Raw genomic sequence first — 14863 nt, forward strand, 5'->3', positions numbered from 1 at the left:
CCAACCCACTGCTTGTTTGAGCATCAGAGTGATTAAGGTGCCAAAAAAGTGTCAGCGCTGGCTAATCACCGTGACTTTTTTCTTTTTCTCTCAAATTTTAAGGGACTGGCTAGTATTCGGGTATTGTCTTTTTTCTCTCCCCCCCCCCGAATTTTAAAGGTGTGGCTTATTTGTGGGTGTGTCTTATATTCGGGCCAATATGGTACAGATGAACACTCTTTGAAAACACATTTCCAACCATCTGCGAATCCATCTGACAGTAGCACACATCAAACCCATTTGGTAACAAAAATATTGTAGGAAATTTTGTTGATTGTTTAGCTGAAATCAAGATAAATGAAGGTAGGCCAATGAAAAAGAGAGAGATTAAGATTGACAGTGTCATCTGCTGTAGAGAAGGTGAATCTCCCCACTCTATCCCTGCCTCACAGAATTTCATTACAATCTCCTGCGGTTCTTATAAGAAAAGAGAAATATATTTGTTGGCATATCAACTGAAAGCGAGAACATTTAAAATGTAAGGGGTTTATTCTCCGTTATCAAGCATTTTCTACATACAGAACATCCACATGGTGTAAGATAGAGAAGAAAATAATGTAGAAGAAACGGATGGCTGTAAATCATTGAATAACAAACAGTTTACATGGCAGTGGTGGGGATTTTTTTTTTTTTGCTCACAATGGGAAAAAATTGTTAAAAGGATTCAGTAGGTATAAATGTAAGTCAATTCTTTTATTCAATTAAATCTGCCAGTCTTCTTAAGCTAAAGAGAATTCTACTGTATCACAGCGCAGAATGCTAATTACACACAAGAAAATACAATGCTAGAAAATTTCAAATTTTTAAGCAGCTTTACACATTAGGGTAGAATTAGAATAAAACTTCTGACTGCATTGAATAAACAGAGGTCAGTTGAAAAGCCTGCTTTATTTAAAGAAACACATTCTTTTAAAAAAATCAAAACCACCTATATTGTTACTGAAAAACTGAAGAATTTTTTTACTGCTAACTTTGAGTGCAGATCTCATTTTTCCTCATTCTAGTGGCTACAACGATTCTAAATTTTAGAACCTTTGTTATCCTTATATAGATGTAGAAGCAATGTTCGAAACTAGATCAGTAATTCGTTAAACAAAAAGAAATAATAAAGACAACACCTTGCAATAGTGATCTAATGGGAGGCGCAGGATAGAAAATTTACTGAGCTTTATTAAAAGTGTCGAGGAAAATCAGGTATTTGACAAACAATGTACATATAGAGGCTCTAGCATCTAGCAAAGTGATCTTAAACATATTTACTTAGAGGTTTGTCCCATTGATTTCAATAGACCTTTTACTTTCATTAAGAAGCTTAGAAACATCGTCTGATGCTGCAACCCTACACACATCGGGGAGTATGGACCACTGGACTGAATAGGGCTTAGACATGTACAGGATTGTGCTGTTAATCTCCACCTTTTTCGTTCCACTGATTTACAGATTCCTTAAAAATGCACCTCTAGTAACAAATTAGTTTTTTAAAAAATAACAGTTTTTTTGCCAGTGTAAGTGAATCTTCTTGGTATTGGTAGTTAGACAAAACATGTCTTCCTAAGAAGATACGCATGACATTTTTCTTTCATAGAACCAAAACTCTCTGTTGATGCAAGTCTTTTAGAGGTGAGGAGATAATTGCCTAACTCTGCTACAAAAAAGAGGGGTCAAAGTTCTATGAGCAGTTAACAGAATTTCAACTGAAACTTGAAATAAAAATCATATCCTCAAACTGCAGTAATAAAAAATGACAACACAAGAGATGTTGCAAATATACTTTTCCTTTGTCTTAAAAAACCATGCTTTACAACCTGATGGAGATGAAAAACTTGAGATATCAAAAGCTTCTTTTCAGGGAAAAAGAAAGCCTGCAGCCACAATGGGAATACAATTACATGTTTCCTAGGCTTCTCTTTCCTTGTGAGACATTTCCCTTCAAGGCACAAAAAGATTAAATAGTGGACAGGGCAGGACAAAATGCTTCAGTTAAAAAAAATAATCTAAAGTTGTACGTAGAGTGTACCCTAACATTTCAATGAATAGGATTAAGTCAACATGACACCCCCCCCTTTAAAAAAAGAAAAGCCTTCATTTTAAAATGTGGCATCATTTTGTCAACACATGGCTCATGTGTAGAAGGTCCCTTAAACATTTAATATTTTCACCAATTGGCCAAATCACCCTAAGGAGGTCATCAATAGTACACAAAATGTTTGCTCACAATTCCAGCATTTTTATATCACCAAAATTGCATTTTAGTCAGCCACACAACATGTACAGAAGGGTCTAACTTTTTTTAAAAAAAGAGAAAAACACAATCAAAACAAAACAGTGACAATTTAGAGGATGAAGTTAAGTGCAATGTACTGTAAAACTATTCACTCGGCTGTTATCTAACATGGTTCCTTATGCTTCTCCAACCCAAATCACTGTGTTTCCTCTCTCAACTTCAGTGATTTCGCAATTCAGCTTGTTCAGCCGTCCATCCAGAATAAACAAGGATTCCTTAGAAGGCGTCATCAGGTACTGACCAAAGAGCCCGCTGCCTTCAATTAAGCGGTTCTTCCTGTTCCATGGCCATTCATCCGGCTTAAGAGGCTCCTTAAGACTCTTCACCATCTTCACCTTGCCAGAGGACAATTCTACAAAAAGCACATCAGTTTGTGTGCTGGAGCTACCAAATACATTATATTGATGGGCTTCAGTAAACGATGCTTGAAAAGCTACATCGGATATGTGCAAGTTGGTGTGGATGTCAAAGGCATCCTGTATCTCTCCTCTAACTGTGATGGTCTGGACCCTCATGAGACCTTTCACATCATCAATGCTGACTAGATAGTGACCATCTGGAGAGATATATGGAGTTCCTGTTACATCACCATTGTATCCAATGACAGAGTCAGTAACACCGTCCACTATAAGCTGCGGTGGGACAGCTCCTGTGGTGTCAGGCTTACAGCTGATAAAATAATATCCTCCAAGGTGTGTGTAAGCCAGAGACTTTGGAACACAATTGTAATCCTTTAAGCTAATTGTCTTGATGTACGACATAGTTTCAAGATCTATTTTCTGGAGCACAGGCTCATCTTTGTGAAGAATAAATCCAAACCTAAAAGAAATGAGACAAAAAACAAATTCAAAGGGGGGAAAATCCACAGTATAGTATATACAATCAAATGCAAGCAGTGCTTAAAGATCTCCACAAAGCGTTACATGTAAACCTTGCTTATATCTGAGATCTGGTTATCATATGCCTCTTTAAAAATACAGTGGAACCCCAGTTGCCGAATGTAATCCATTCCGGAAGACTGTTTGACTTCCGAAATGTTCGACAACCGAGGTGCAATTGCCGGTCAGCAAATTTCATTGAAACAATGGAGAAACACGCCTCGGAAGCCGTTCAACTTTCAAGGCATGTTCGAAAACAGAAGCATTGCATTCCGGGTTGTTGACATTCAAAAGCCGAAATGTTCAACAACTGAGGTTCCACAGTACTTGTTGTTTTTGAAATAATTTTTATTGAATTTTATGTTTTTATCATATTAGCATTGTATCAAATAACATAAATAAATACAATTCCCAAATCTTCCCCTCCCACCCTATGACTTCCCTCAACTTTGTCTTCTGGTTTTTAAAGATATTAACTTCTGCTTGCATTATTGTATCTTACTTTTAATTTCCTTAAATTAAATGTTATTATGCTCTTATCATTTTTACATCATCTTTGTAATTTCTATATTTAAGTGTTTACTCAAATCCTGCTAGTGATACTGTACTTATTAGTCACCTCATATGTAGGTTTCTCATACAACTTAGCTTTAAAACATAACAACAGTACATTTAAAAGTCCACAAGGAATCTTAAAAAAAAAACCAAATTATTTATTTTATGTACTTATGTGACATCCCCACAAAGTTCTCTCAACAGCTTACAATAAAAAAGTAAATAGAAAATAAAATATGAAATAAAATTAAATGAATACAACACAAACAGAGCACAAAACTCTTCTATATATTAAAAAGGAGAAAGATTTAAACTTGAGAGGCCCTGACTATACAAGCTGCTTACCTGGGTATGTTTTCACCTGGTGCCACAAAGAACCATAAAGATGGCACCCTGTGAGCCTCCCTAGGAAGTCAGTTCCATAATTGGATGCCACTACTGAAAAACTTTCTTTCCCTGGTGGCTACCTGCAGCAGGGCCTCTGAAGAGAGTCTTAAGGTTCAAAGAGGTAAAGCAGAAGCTGGCCTTTTAAATAACCTTGTCTCCATCAGTTTAGGGTTTAAAATGGTAAACCAACACTTGAAAGTAGAACTGGAGACACTGGCGGAGGAAAAGGAGTGGGGAGGGAGCAGACTGCCCCCGGCACCACTATTCCGGTAGGGTGCCATTGTGGCGGTGCCCCCCGAACATGCGTGGCGTCACACCCCCAGAACACATGCCACGCCCCTGCGGATGGCATGCCACGCCCCCCAGGATGCACGTCACACCCCCACCTGCTCTCCGCCCCAGTAGTGGAGCATGCAGCTTCGCCACTGACTGCACATTGATCAAATACAAAGAAAATCCCAACAACAAATTACAATACGGATCTCACAGGAGTTTAAAACACAAGCAGCAAAAATGGGAGCTTAGAAGAATCAACTTTGCCAAAGGGATTAAATTAACACGATCTTAAAAGGCTAGGAAGGACAACACAAAGGCTTAGTCTGAAGCCAAAAGCACAACAATGTGGGGCCTGACAAGCTCCCTTGGGGACAACATACCATAGCTGAGTGAATTGAACTGAATTGAATTTTATTATTTCAGTCACAGACCAGTTCCAGCCCACATACAATATCAAGGAAGTCATAAAACACGATAGGGATACATTTGAAATAGCTGAGTGCGGTACTACCAAAAAGGTCCACCTGGATTGAGAGGGTGCTCAGGGAAGTGTATAACATATCAGATTAATGTATAGTTATACTTGATGAAGCTGAGCAGCTTAAAGTGTGAACCGATTCCAACGAAAAGCAATTTGTTTGAGGAGATGGAAAAGAAAATGTTGGTAGTGTTATCCGAGATAACCTATTTACAGATGCAAGTTACCACTGTGTACTGCAGTCATCAAGTGATGCAACAGTCCCAAGTCACAAATTCTTATCAAGTTGCTGGTGAAGGCTATAGCTTCTCTGCAATTATAATTCAGTTCCCAAGTAGAACAACATACATCAAAGCCACCTATGAAGTTTAATTGGAATATATTTTTTGCCATGTGATTAAGAGGAAATGGTACACTATTCTGGATGTGCATAACTCCAGCGAGATATCGTATATGCAGTTTTAAAATCAATTAACTGTTGCTTAAACCAGAATAGATACACAGCTTCAATGGGAGCATGCAGTACATCTCAGATACTTTAGTTCATTTCATTCTCTTTCTCCCCCATGAACATGAATTCAATGCTCATTGCTATTATTCCAATCCTTCTCATCATAATGATTTAGGATTACACCTCCCAACTATAAAGGCCTAAATTGTTTCATTTTCAAAGTACCTTTAGGCATAAGAACCAAGGAAATTGACTATGTGGAGGTTTTCAGAAAATATGAGACAAGCATGATAAAGCTGAGCAGAGATGGAGCAGGACTCCTGGATATTACTACACAGGCTTCCACCCCAACTGCTGGTCAGACACACTGCAAAGTATTCAGCTCTGTGAGTGTGTAGTCACAAGCTGATATTTGATGGCTGTTAAAGGACTACCGGTACCTTAAATTTGATGGCTGTTAAAGGACTACCTGAGATGCGGGTGGCGCTGTGGGTTAAACCACAGAGCCTAGGACTTGCTGATCAGAAGGTCGACGGTTCGAATCCCCGCAACGGGGTGAGCTCCCGTTGCTCAGTCCCTGCTCCTGCCAACCTAGCAGTTTGAAAGCACCTCAAAGTGCAAGTAGATAAATAGGTACTGCTCCGGTGGGAAGGTAAACGGCGTTTCCATGCGCTGCTCCGGTTCGCCTGAAGCAGCTTAGTGATGCTGGCCACATGACCCAGAAGCTGTACACCGGCTCCCTTGGCCAATAAAGCGAGATGAGCGCTGCAACCCCAGAGTTGGCCACGACTGGACCTCATGGTCAGGGTCCCTTTACCTTTAAAGGACTACCTTGGCTCTCATAAGGAACTGTTCTAGCTGGAGAGACTGTGCTCCGAGATTTTAAATGATATAACTTGTTTACTAATTCCAACTCAACAGTATTCAAATTCTTAAACACACACTCATACAATAGCTCTGGTTATCATTAAATACTGTATTGTACACACGACACCTTCAATATTTTATACCCTTGCAGAAAAACAATATTACAGTATTCTTAACTACGACACAAGTGGAGCTTTCAGGCTTTTTCTTAGCAGCATGCTTTGGCACATCTCAAAATGTCACCCCCCTCTCCAACCCTTTGATCCTCAATGCCAAGTTTTCTTGATGTAACTTGCTAATATATCTGGAAAGCCTGACAAATAGCACCAGCAGGTTAATAGGATTAACAACCAATAAGGCTGATAGTGAGGCAGGGATGAGAAGGTGGAATAGACTGACTGAGTACATACTGATTTTTAATATCTGCTTATGATTCCGACTGAAGGAACTCTTCTTTGCTCCATCTCAAAAAGAATGTGGTTTGCTGCAATGCAGAAAAATTAAAGCATGCTATAAATGTGAAGGGTGATTTAACAAATAAAGGAAAGGATGGCTAATGAAACATACATCATGGTGCTATGCCTTACATAATGGAGTCCTATCTAATTTCAGTTTCTCCAGATAAAGAATGCATAGTTGCTGCATAACCTAAGAACGTTTGACAGTGCTAACACAATGAGGAAGAAAATGGGTGACCTTTTCCTGAATGATTTATTACAAGATTGTGTATGGCCAAACACCAAAGAAATTCAAACTAATGGATCATCAGAGCTCATTATCTCTTCTGAGTAAGGACTACCAGATCCAAATATCTTCTTTAAGCCATATAAATGTTTTAAAATATTGCCACGGGGCCAAAGTTCGATGGAAGAGGAGAATTTATCCTGCATCTGTTATGATTTTGCAGAAAGTTAATTCAATTGATCTAACTGAACATAAAATGTTGAACTTCCAGGTTTTTTTTACATGTATGTAACCTTGAGTATCACCACCCACTTCCCTTAAAATTAAGCCTTTCTTTAACATAAGGTAAGGTTATCTCTTCTTAGATAGCCTGTGTTCATGTATGTTGAGGGTTTATTTTTATAGTGAACTCCTTCCAACTAAACATCAAGAAAAACTTTCTGACAGTAAGAGCTGTCCGACAGTACAGTGGTACCTCGGGATGCAAACAGGATCCGTTCCAGAGCCCCATTCACATCCTGAATGGAGCATAAGACGCAATGGCGCATTTGCACGTGTGCGGGTTGTGTTTTGACACTTCCACACATGCACATGACATCATTTTGAGCGTCTGTGCATGTGCGAGCGGCGAAACCCGGAAGCAACGTGCTCTGTTACTTCCAGGTTGCCACGGAGCACAACCTGAAAGCTCTCAACCTGAAGCACATTCAACCCGAGGTATGACTGTAGAACAGTTTCCCTTGAGAGGTTGTGGACTCTCCTTCCTTGGAGGTTTTTAAGCAGAGGCTGGATGGCCATCTGTCATGGATGCTTTAGCTGAGATTCCTGCATTGCAGGCGGTTGGACTAGATGACCCTTGGGGTCCCTTGGAATGCTACAATTCTATAATTCCACACAAACGGGAAATGAAGTATCAGCAAAGTGTCAATAAAAAGCCCTGCCAGCCACTCACACTCACATTTTAGTCCAGCAATTAAACAGGGAGATGCCTGCACTTTGTTGATAGATCAGAAGCTGGCAACAAGTCCTATAATTTCCCTCAGAAAAGTGGCCTTTAGCATTTGCGCTAGGTCATTAGTGAGCAAACATTCTTGCCAAGGGCTGACATCTGAGCAACCTGTAAGATATGTATTGATTCTTATTTCCTCAGAGAAAAATATCCCCTGCACAAAGGTGAATCTAAATTGTCCCCTTCATGGACACAATCTTAAAACAGAACAGTCAGTGATTAAAGCAGCAGAGACCTATCGCAGTCAAAGGAAGTTAAGCCAGATTCTTTAGGAAAGTATCTCTGAGGCTGTCTAATCTTCAGGCTGTAGTTTGACTAGAAGGCTTCAGGTTTTCAGAGCCGTTAATCTAGTACCTTTCATAAGCATTTAATTTTTAAAGATTAGGGGAAAAAACCTGCAGTCACTCATAATTGTGCCATAAAATTATGCTTGCGGCTTATGTACTATAAACCTGTTTTACGAGTAGGTCTCTAGTAGAACAACAAGTGATACATCAGAGTGCCTTTAGTTTCCCTCAGTGATTTATATGTAAAAAGTGCCATGTTTAATGCAAACTTCCCTTTCATGCAGATTGATATACGGAGGCCTCCCACTGTTCATTAATCCCTGATTAATATTTATGAGACGTCTAACCCTCATGTCTCCCCTGTGCAATAATATCATGCACAGTGCCTGGCTTAGAATCACCAACACGATTTTGTCCAAGTGCATACGGATCCTTCTTTCATCCGTCCAAAACAGTGAAAAGTGGGAATTAGTTGTTCTACAGAACAACAGTAATGGCATTTTTTTTAAATAAAAAAAAGAGCTAGAGCAGGTGGAACATGACAGGCTGTGGGGAGTTACTTGGTTTGGTCTCCATTTTACCTGCTAAACGTCTTAACTAAATTCTTATCAAAATGCTAATCTGAGTGCAGAACCTGAGTAAAGGATAATCAAATGAGGCTCCTGTATTGAATGATATATAACAGTTCTAAGTCTCAGGTCCAGAAGCCAAACATGACCCTAACTTGCTCTTGGGATACATCGGTGGTCACACCTCTTGAGTCTTGTTCTGCACCCTTCCTGAGAGCTTTTGATGGGCTGAAAAGTATCCTTGAATTATGATAATGCATGCTTTCTGCATGGATGCAGGAGAGAGATATGAGTGAGTGTGCAGAAAAAATCACACCCATTGCTATTCCATGTCCCTAGAAAGTTGCTTATCGCAGAATGTGGCTCTAGGGCTGAAAACCATTCCTCACCTCTCATAAATAACATGGGGTGTCCAAAAGCCACCTGATGTCGGCCAGTGAGGCTGCCAGAACTTGAACACACATTGCTCTCAAATCTGTAAACAGGGAATAGACAATTCGGTGCCAGCAGTTCAAATGGAAGTCTAATGGTGACTCAGGAATGCAACAGAACTGCTATGCTAAGATGAAAGGCAAGTCTAGAACTAATTTTGTGAGTATATTAGCAACAAACAAGATGAAGCATCAAGTAATATACCCTAAAGGCTTTTTATTTTTGTTTTACTGAAATTTATCTGGGGTGGGGATAGGGTACCTGTTTGGGAAGACATTTCTGCTGTCAGGCATTTGCTCTATTTAAAATTGTCCCACAAGCTATTTTCCCACCTGTATGGGGTAAATGGTAGTATCTTTTCACCTGCGAATGTGAAAGCAGTGTGTGTGGGGGGGGAGGCATTTTGTCAAAAAAGCTGTCTGATTGGAAGGGATTAATAATCCCCTTTCCAATATCCTACAATTGCTAACAGATTTTCAATTCCGATGTCTGCATTTCAGTCAAGCTGTCATAGAAACAACATCTCTTAGTGCCTCATCTAGTTTGTCTCTTAGTCTGCTGGGCAAAGATTCAAATGAATAGCAATAATGTAGTTTTGATTTTTATTTCTAAAATGCCTAATATACTGAAAGAAATCTAGAATTGGTTTCATTTGGACCAAATTGCTAAATATGTGTCCTTTACTGCAAGGGTGCGCTCGCGCTCGCTCTCTCTCTCTCTCTCTCTCTCTCTCTCTCTCTCTCTCTCTCTCTCACACACACACACACACAAACTTCATCATTTGGTGTATCTTCAAAACACTGTTTTGGTACATTGTGTATCCAGCTTGACTTTCTCTAGGTAATTTTGTAGAAATGTTACTTTCAGGAATAGTCATCAAAGTTACTTATGGAATATTCATGAATAAAGCTTTGGAATGTCATGGTGAAATATTTGTATTTCTTATTGATATAGTGCTATAAATGTGCATGGTGCTTTGACACAGTATGATAATGTCTACCAAAGACAGTTTATCAAAGAAGGCAGTCTGTGATCATCACAGCCTATTAATAAGTTAACTGGCAGTGGAGATTACTTTAAGGTGCATATTTATCTAATTAAGTTTAGATCTCTACAAATATGACCTCTACGCAGACAAAGACAATCACATGCAGAATTTGCATTTCTAACTTCAAGTAACTACTTATAATTACATATTAAATATGAAATCCACATTTTGCTCATGCCGCATCTTAGACTGCTCTTCTTTTCTCAAGACACGACCAGGTTGATATCTGGCTAGTAATTTCAAAGCTTCCCTTCTGAGGTGTATCTGTTGTGAACGCTTTTCAACATTTCACTGGCTTTATTGTGATGAGTTTCCACTTCCTTGGTGGAATGTTATGAGTTTTGCCATCCCCTATCAGTTACTGTTGTCAACATGGGTCAGGGATGGGTAAATTCAAGCATCATGGAAACAAGTTATATCACATACTTTGTTTGTATACAATAATGGCTGGGCGATGGAAAAGGTAATCTGCCAGGTTCTGTACATGGAGTTCTAACAAACCTGGATATTTAGTTGTAGCACAACTCTCTGGGGGGAAATCACTATTACTTGTTTAGTTTTACAATGCCAGTAATCTAGCAGCTTAACACTATGAAGCAAATTGTGGGTCATGCCTCTATGTCTAATCTATTTATCCATGCTTAGCCAAATATGTTCTGGAATTATATTGCTCTGGGACCAATGTCCCACAGAGCAATGGACCAGACAAACAATGCTCTGTGTAGTAGACTTCAAACACATAGAATGCTTTCCAATAAAACTATTCTTCAAAAGAAAGCAAACCTGGTATAACTGTGTCCTATCCACCCAATGTGACAAAAGCATTTTTCTCTTCATCAAGCTCAATGTTTCCGAATACTTAAGCTGTGCTTCACTTATTGCTAGTTGTCTCCAATGAAGAAAAGAGTGAGTGATATTTACACATAATGTACTAAAGAAATAGTTTTCAATCTGAATGTAATGCAGAAGCAGAAGTGAAATACATATGTGTTTAAACAGTAGTCACATTCAGAGTTAGAAGAAAGAATGTAGGTAAAGGTAGAGGGAAGCTCAAATGGGGATGTTGATCATAGCACTATAGATTAAACTAGAGTAGATTCAGAACAGGTGAAATTATTGGACTCCTTTTGAAAAACTGATGAACCCTTTTGGACAACAAATTGCAGTGGACTAGGCTGGGGTAGCTGACTCCAGTCAAGCTTAGTCAGCAAGGGCAATGGCCAAGGATGATGAGAGCTGTAGTCCAACAACATCTGAATAGCACTGTATTGACTTCTCCTGGACTACACTGTGTCAAACATGAAAAGGAGACATTGAAAATCAGTAGTAGAATATACTGTGCTGAAGATTAGAAAGGGTTCGGTGAAGTCTAGCTGCTGTGGGCAAGCTAGAACTGGGAATTTTGGTCAGACACATGCAAAAGATAACTGGACATTTCTTTTAGTTGAGAGACCCAATTTAAAACAACATATAGTTTTTCTTTTGACAATTTGTTGAAGACACAGAGAGGTGAGACACTGTAAAAACTAAGAAAGCAAGGGAGACAATTCACATCTCTCTTCTCAGTGTGAATTCAGCAAGACAGCAGAGATCTGCTCAAAACTCAAAGAGCTGAGAAATTTCTCATCATTTCTTATATATATAAAAAAGAAAACATCTGCAGGAACTGAATATGTAGACATCAGTCAACAGATCCTATACCATGTTTTCCTTGCAGCAGCAGGGAACTGCTTGCACAGGTGGGGTAAAAGTAACATCTTCCACTGAGCACAAGGGACAGGAATATGCAAAAGCTGGAAGTTTCTAGCTTCCTGACATATACTTTCCCCACCCAATCACATTCTGAAAAAGCTAAATTGGTTGCAAGTGCAGCCTGTCAGTGACTTCAAATAAATTCATAAAACCTTCCGCACTTAATAAAAAATTGTTCTGTTAGTGTGGCAGCACATATGCTTTGGAGCTCCCTGTCTATTGACATCAGGCAGAAATCTTCACTGTATTCTTTGACACCTGCTCTCTTTTTAGTTTACTGCTGATTTTAATCGATTTTAAAATGCTTTAAATTACTTGTTTTTATGGGTATTTCTAATATTTATGGCAAACTGCTTGGAGGTTTTGTTACAATCAAGTGGTTTCTAAATTTTGTCAAATAAATAAAATCAATTTTAATAAAACTTCTTAAAGCTGTAATTATTGGTTTTCAGAAAGGCAAACAAGAACCTTCTGTGCTTTAATTGTCTTTGCTTTCCTTTAATCCCACCACATTCAGACTGACTTCAGTTTATATTGGCTTAGCCAAATCCAATGTTAATTCTGCAGTGGCTCATACTTCCATTTAACATTTTTTAATGCCCCAGGGAAGTTGGTATAAAGCCATTTCCTTTTTCTCTGGGTTGATTCCTTTTTGATATCAGTCTTGACCCACTAATTATAACCTTCTCTTAGCAGCTCTTACAACCTAGTGTTTCTTCAACGTGTAGCCTACCGGAGCCATTTACATGAGTGAGTAACAACAATGGCATTTGGTTTTAAGAACAACTCTGGTCATTACTGCAGAGGTATCAGGAACACAATGATGTCTATAAAGTTATCGGTATGAACATACTTCAAGGAGAATACAAATAATTCCATTTCTGTCACAGACATACAGACAACTATATGGGAGGGTTTTATATCAGACACAAGGCTGAACAGAGTATGAAAGTTATGGGAGGCTTTCCCAACCTACAACAGCAGGTGACCAAGGCTTTTTCACAAACTACAAATGACCATCTAGTGAAGCTTTGACAAGAGACCATCAATAACGTGAGGTTTAACTAAAAATCAATTGTCAGAACCTGGTACGGGGATTATATTGACATTTTAAAGGAATGTGCTTGGCACTAAACATTCAGTTTAAAAAATAGGTAAGACCTGTCTTTCTTGTTCACATTTCTAGTGCTCATGATAAAAGAAGGTCCATGGCCATAGTACCAAGGCTCAAATCTGCTAGCATCTTTCTCTTTCCAAGGGTAGAAGTAAGTCTCCCATGATCACATACATGAGTAGATCCTAACCCGTGCTTCCAATGATGTGGATGAAACCAATCAAACTAAGTCAAGTTAAATTTTGCACAGCAGTTTTAGCTTAAAATGGTTTTAAGATTAAGAAGATTAAAATTCCCATTTGGTCACATGCATTTTTTCCCCTTGTTTGATAAAGATTATGAACAGCTTTGGGTCTGATTACTTTTCGGCTAATGTATATGCAAATGAGCGGTGGTTCTATCAGTTAAAACCAAAATGTGGAGAGAGTAGGTTTCTTGTAGAAGCTGAAAATAGATTTCCTTAACAAAAATCCAGCAAATAATACAAGTATTGTATTGCTCTTGGTTTTTAAGGAAATGATTTTGTTATGGATTGCACTATGATTATTATAAATCTTGTTTAAAATCCATGTTAAGTAATATAATTGTAACTAGGGTTTCCAGCAGCATAGATATCGATGGTATGATTATGAACTATATTAAATTTCAGCATCGCTACTGGAGTTTCATTTTGTGATGTATCTGATATATCTATGATTAATTAGAAGAGTTTTAAATGCAAGATGCCTGCTGATTTCTGGATGGCATGGGTAATGTGTTGCCTGGTGGGTATTATATGCCATAGTTGAATGCATTTTGAATCTTAGCATGCTGTATGGTTATTCAGACATAAAGCTGCATGCAACTTTCTCAGACACAGAGAACTGAGTCAGGTGATGAATTCATTGATTTGGAATAGTGGGATATAGTTCACTGGTAGTGCATAAAAATTCCCATTACAGTATAAGCTAATTGCTTCACTGAGATATTTTCAGAGAGAAGGAGGATAGCATCTCAGCTAAGTTACTGCTATCAGGGAGACTCAGCCACCACTTGTACTCGCAACTTTGGGAATTGCCAGTCTGTTCTGTTTCGGCTTGACCAAAGAATGATCAATGAACCTTTTAAAGCACTGGTAATGACACCAACCACGAATTAGACTGGCCATGTTCTGGACATATCAAAGAACAGACGGCCTAAATCTCCAAAGCCTTACCCCATCAATTAAGATTAGAACTGGGACTTTGAAGGACATAGCTAAGGGATTGTAAGGCGGTGATCATCACTAGTTGAAAAGCAAACCTTTCTACCAAATGCTGGACACCCTTCTCTGGTTTGCCTCCCTTGGCACTGAGAAGATGTTGTAAGAGATGCAGGACTGCTACTGTTCTTCTACCTCTCAACATTGACTGCAATGTAACACATGAGCTGATGTTCTTTTGTCATGCATTTGCCTGCCCTCACCAGTCAATGAGGCAAAGCAAGAATGGTAGACGCATAGTATTATCATTTGATACATATGTTGCATTGCCATAAATGTCACGACGAAGGAATAACAAAGAAAAGTGGGACAGTGGCAATTTTGTGTTTCTTTTTCGTTTTAAAGTGAACTACTGCAGCTGTCCCTTAAATGTTTTTGCAGTCTAACCCATGGGAAAAAGTATCTCCTGAGAGTAGTAGGCTGTCTCTCTGCATCAGCAAATACCCCACCAGCTTCCGGAGTGTGATAAATATAGAAGATAGTGTAAAATTTAAAGTATGGCTTCTGATTCGC

The 14863-nt window shown here is 38.8% G+C and overlaps 1 protein-coding gene across 4 annotated transcripts in view; it reads right to left on the reverse strand.

Moving 5' to 3' along the window:
* Positions 1 to 509: 509 nt before the first annotated feature.
* Positions 510 to 14863, reverse strand: part of FSTL5 (follistatin like 5) — a 323965-nt gene continuing 309611 nt past the window's right edge. For all 4 annotated transcript variants that reach the window (XM_081926023.1, XM_081926021.1, XM_081926022.1 and 1 more), the window contains one exon: positions 510 to 3142. In XM_081926023.1, coding sequence (XP_081782149.1) covers positions 2440 to 3142 — 703 coding nt within the window. In that variant the 3' untranslated portion in view covers positions 510 to 2439. The remainder of the gene's footprint in view (positions 3143 to 14863) is intronic.

Source organism: Podarcis melisellensis, assembly GCF_964234715.1.
Source record: "Podarcis melisellensis genome assembly, chromosome: 9".
NCBI classification, from domain to species: domain Eukaryota; kingdom Metazoa; phylum Chordata; class Lepidosauria; order Squamata; family Lacertidae; genus Podarcis; species Podarcis melisellensis.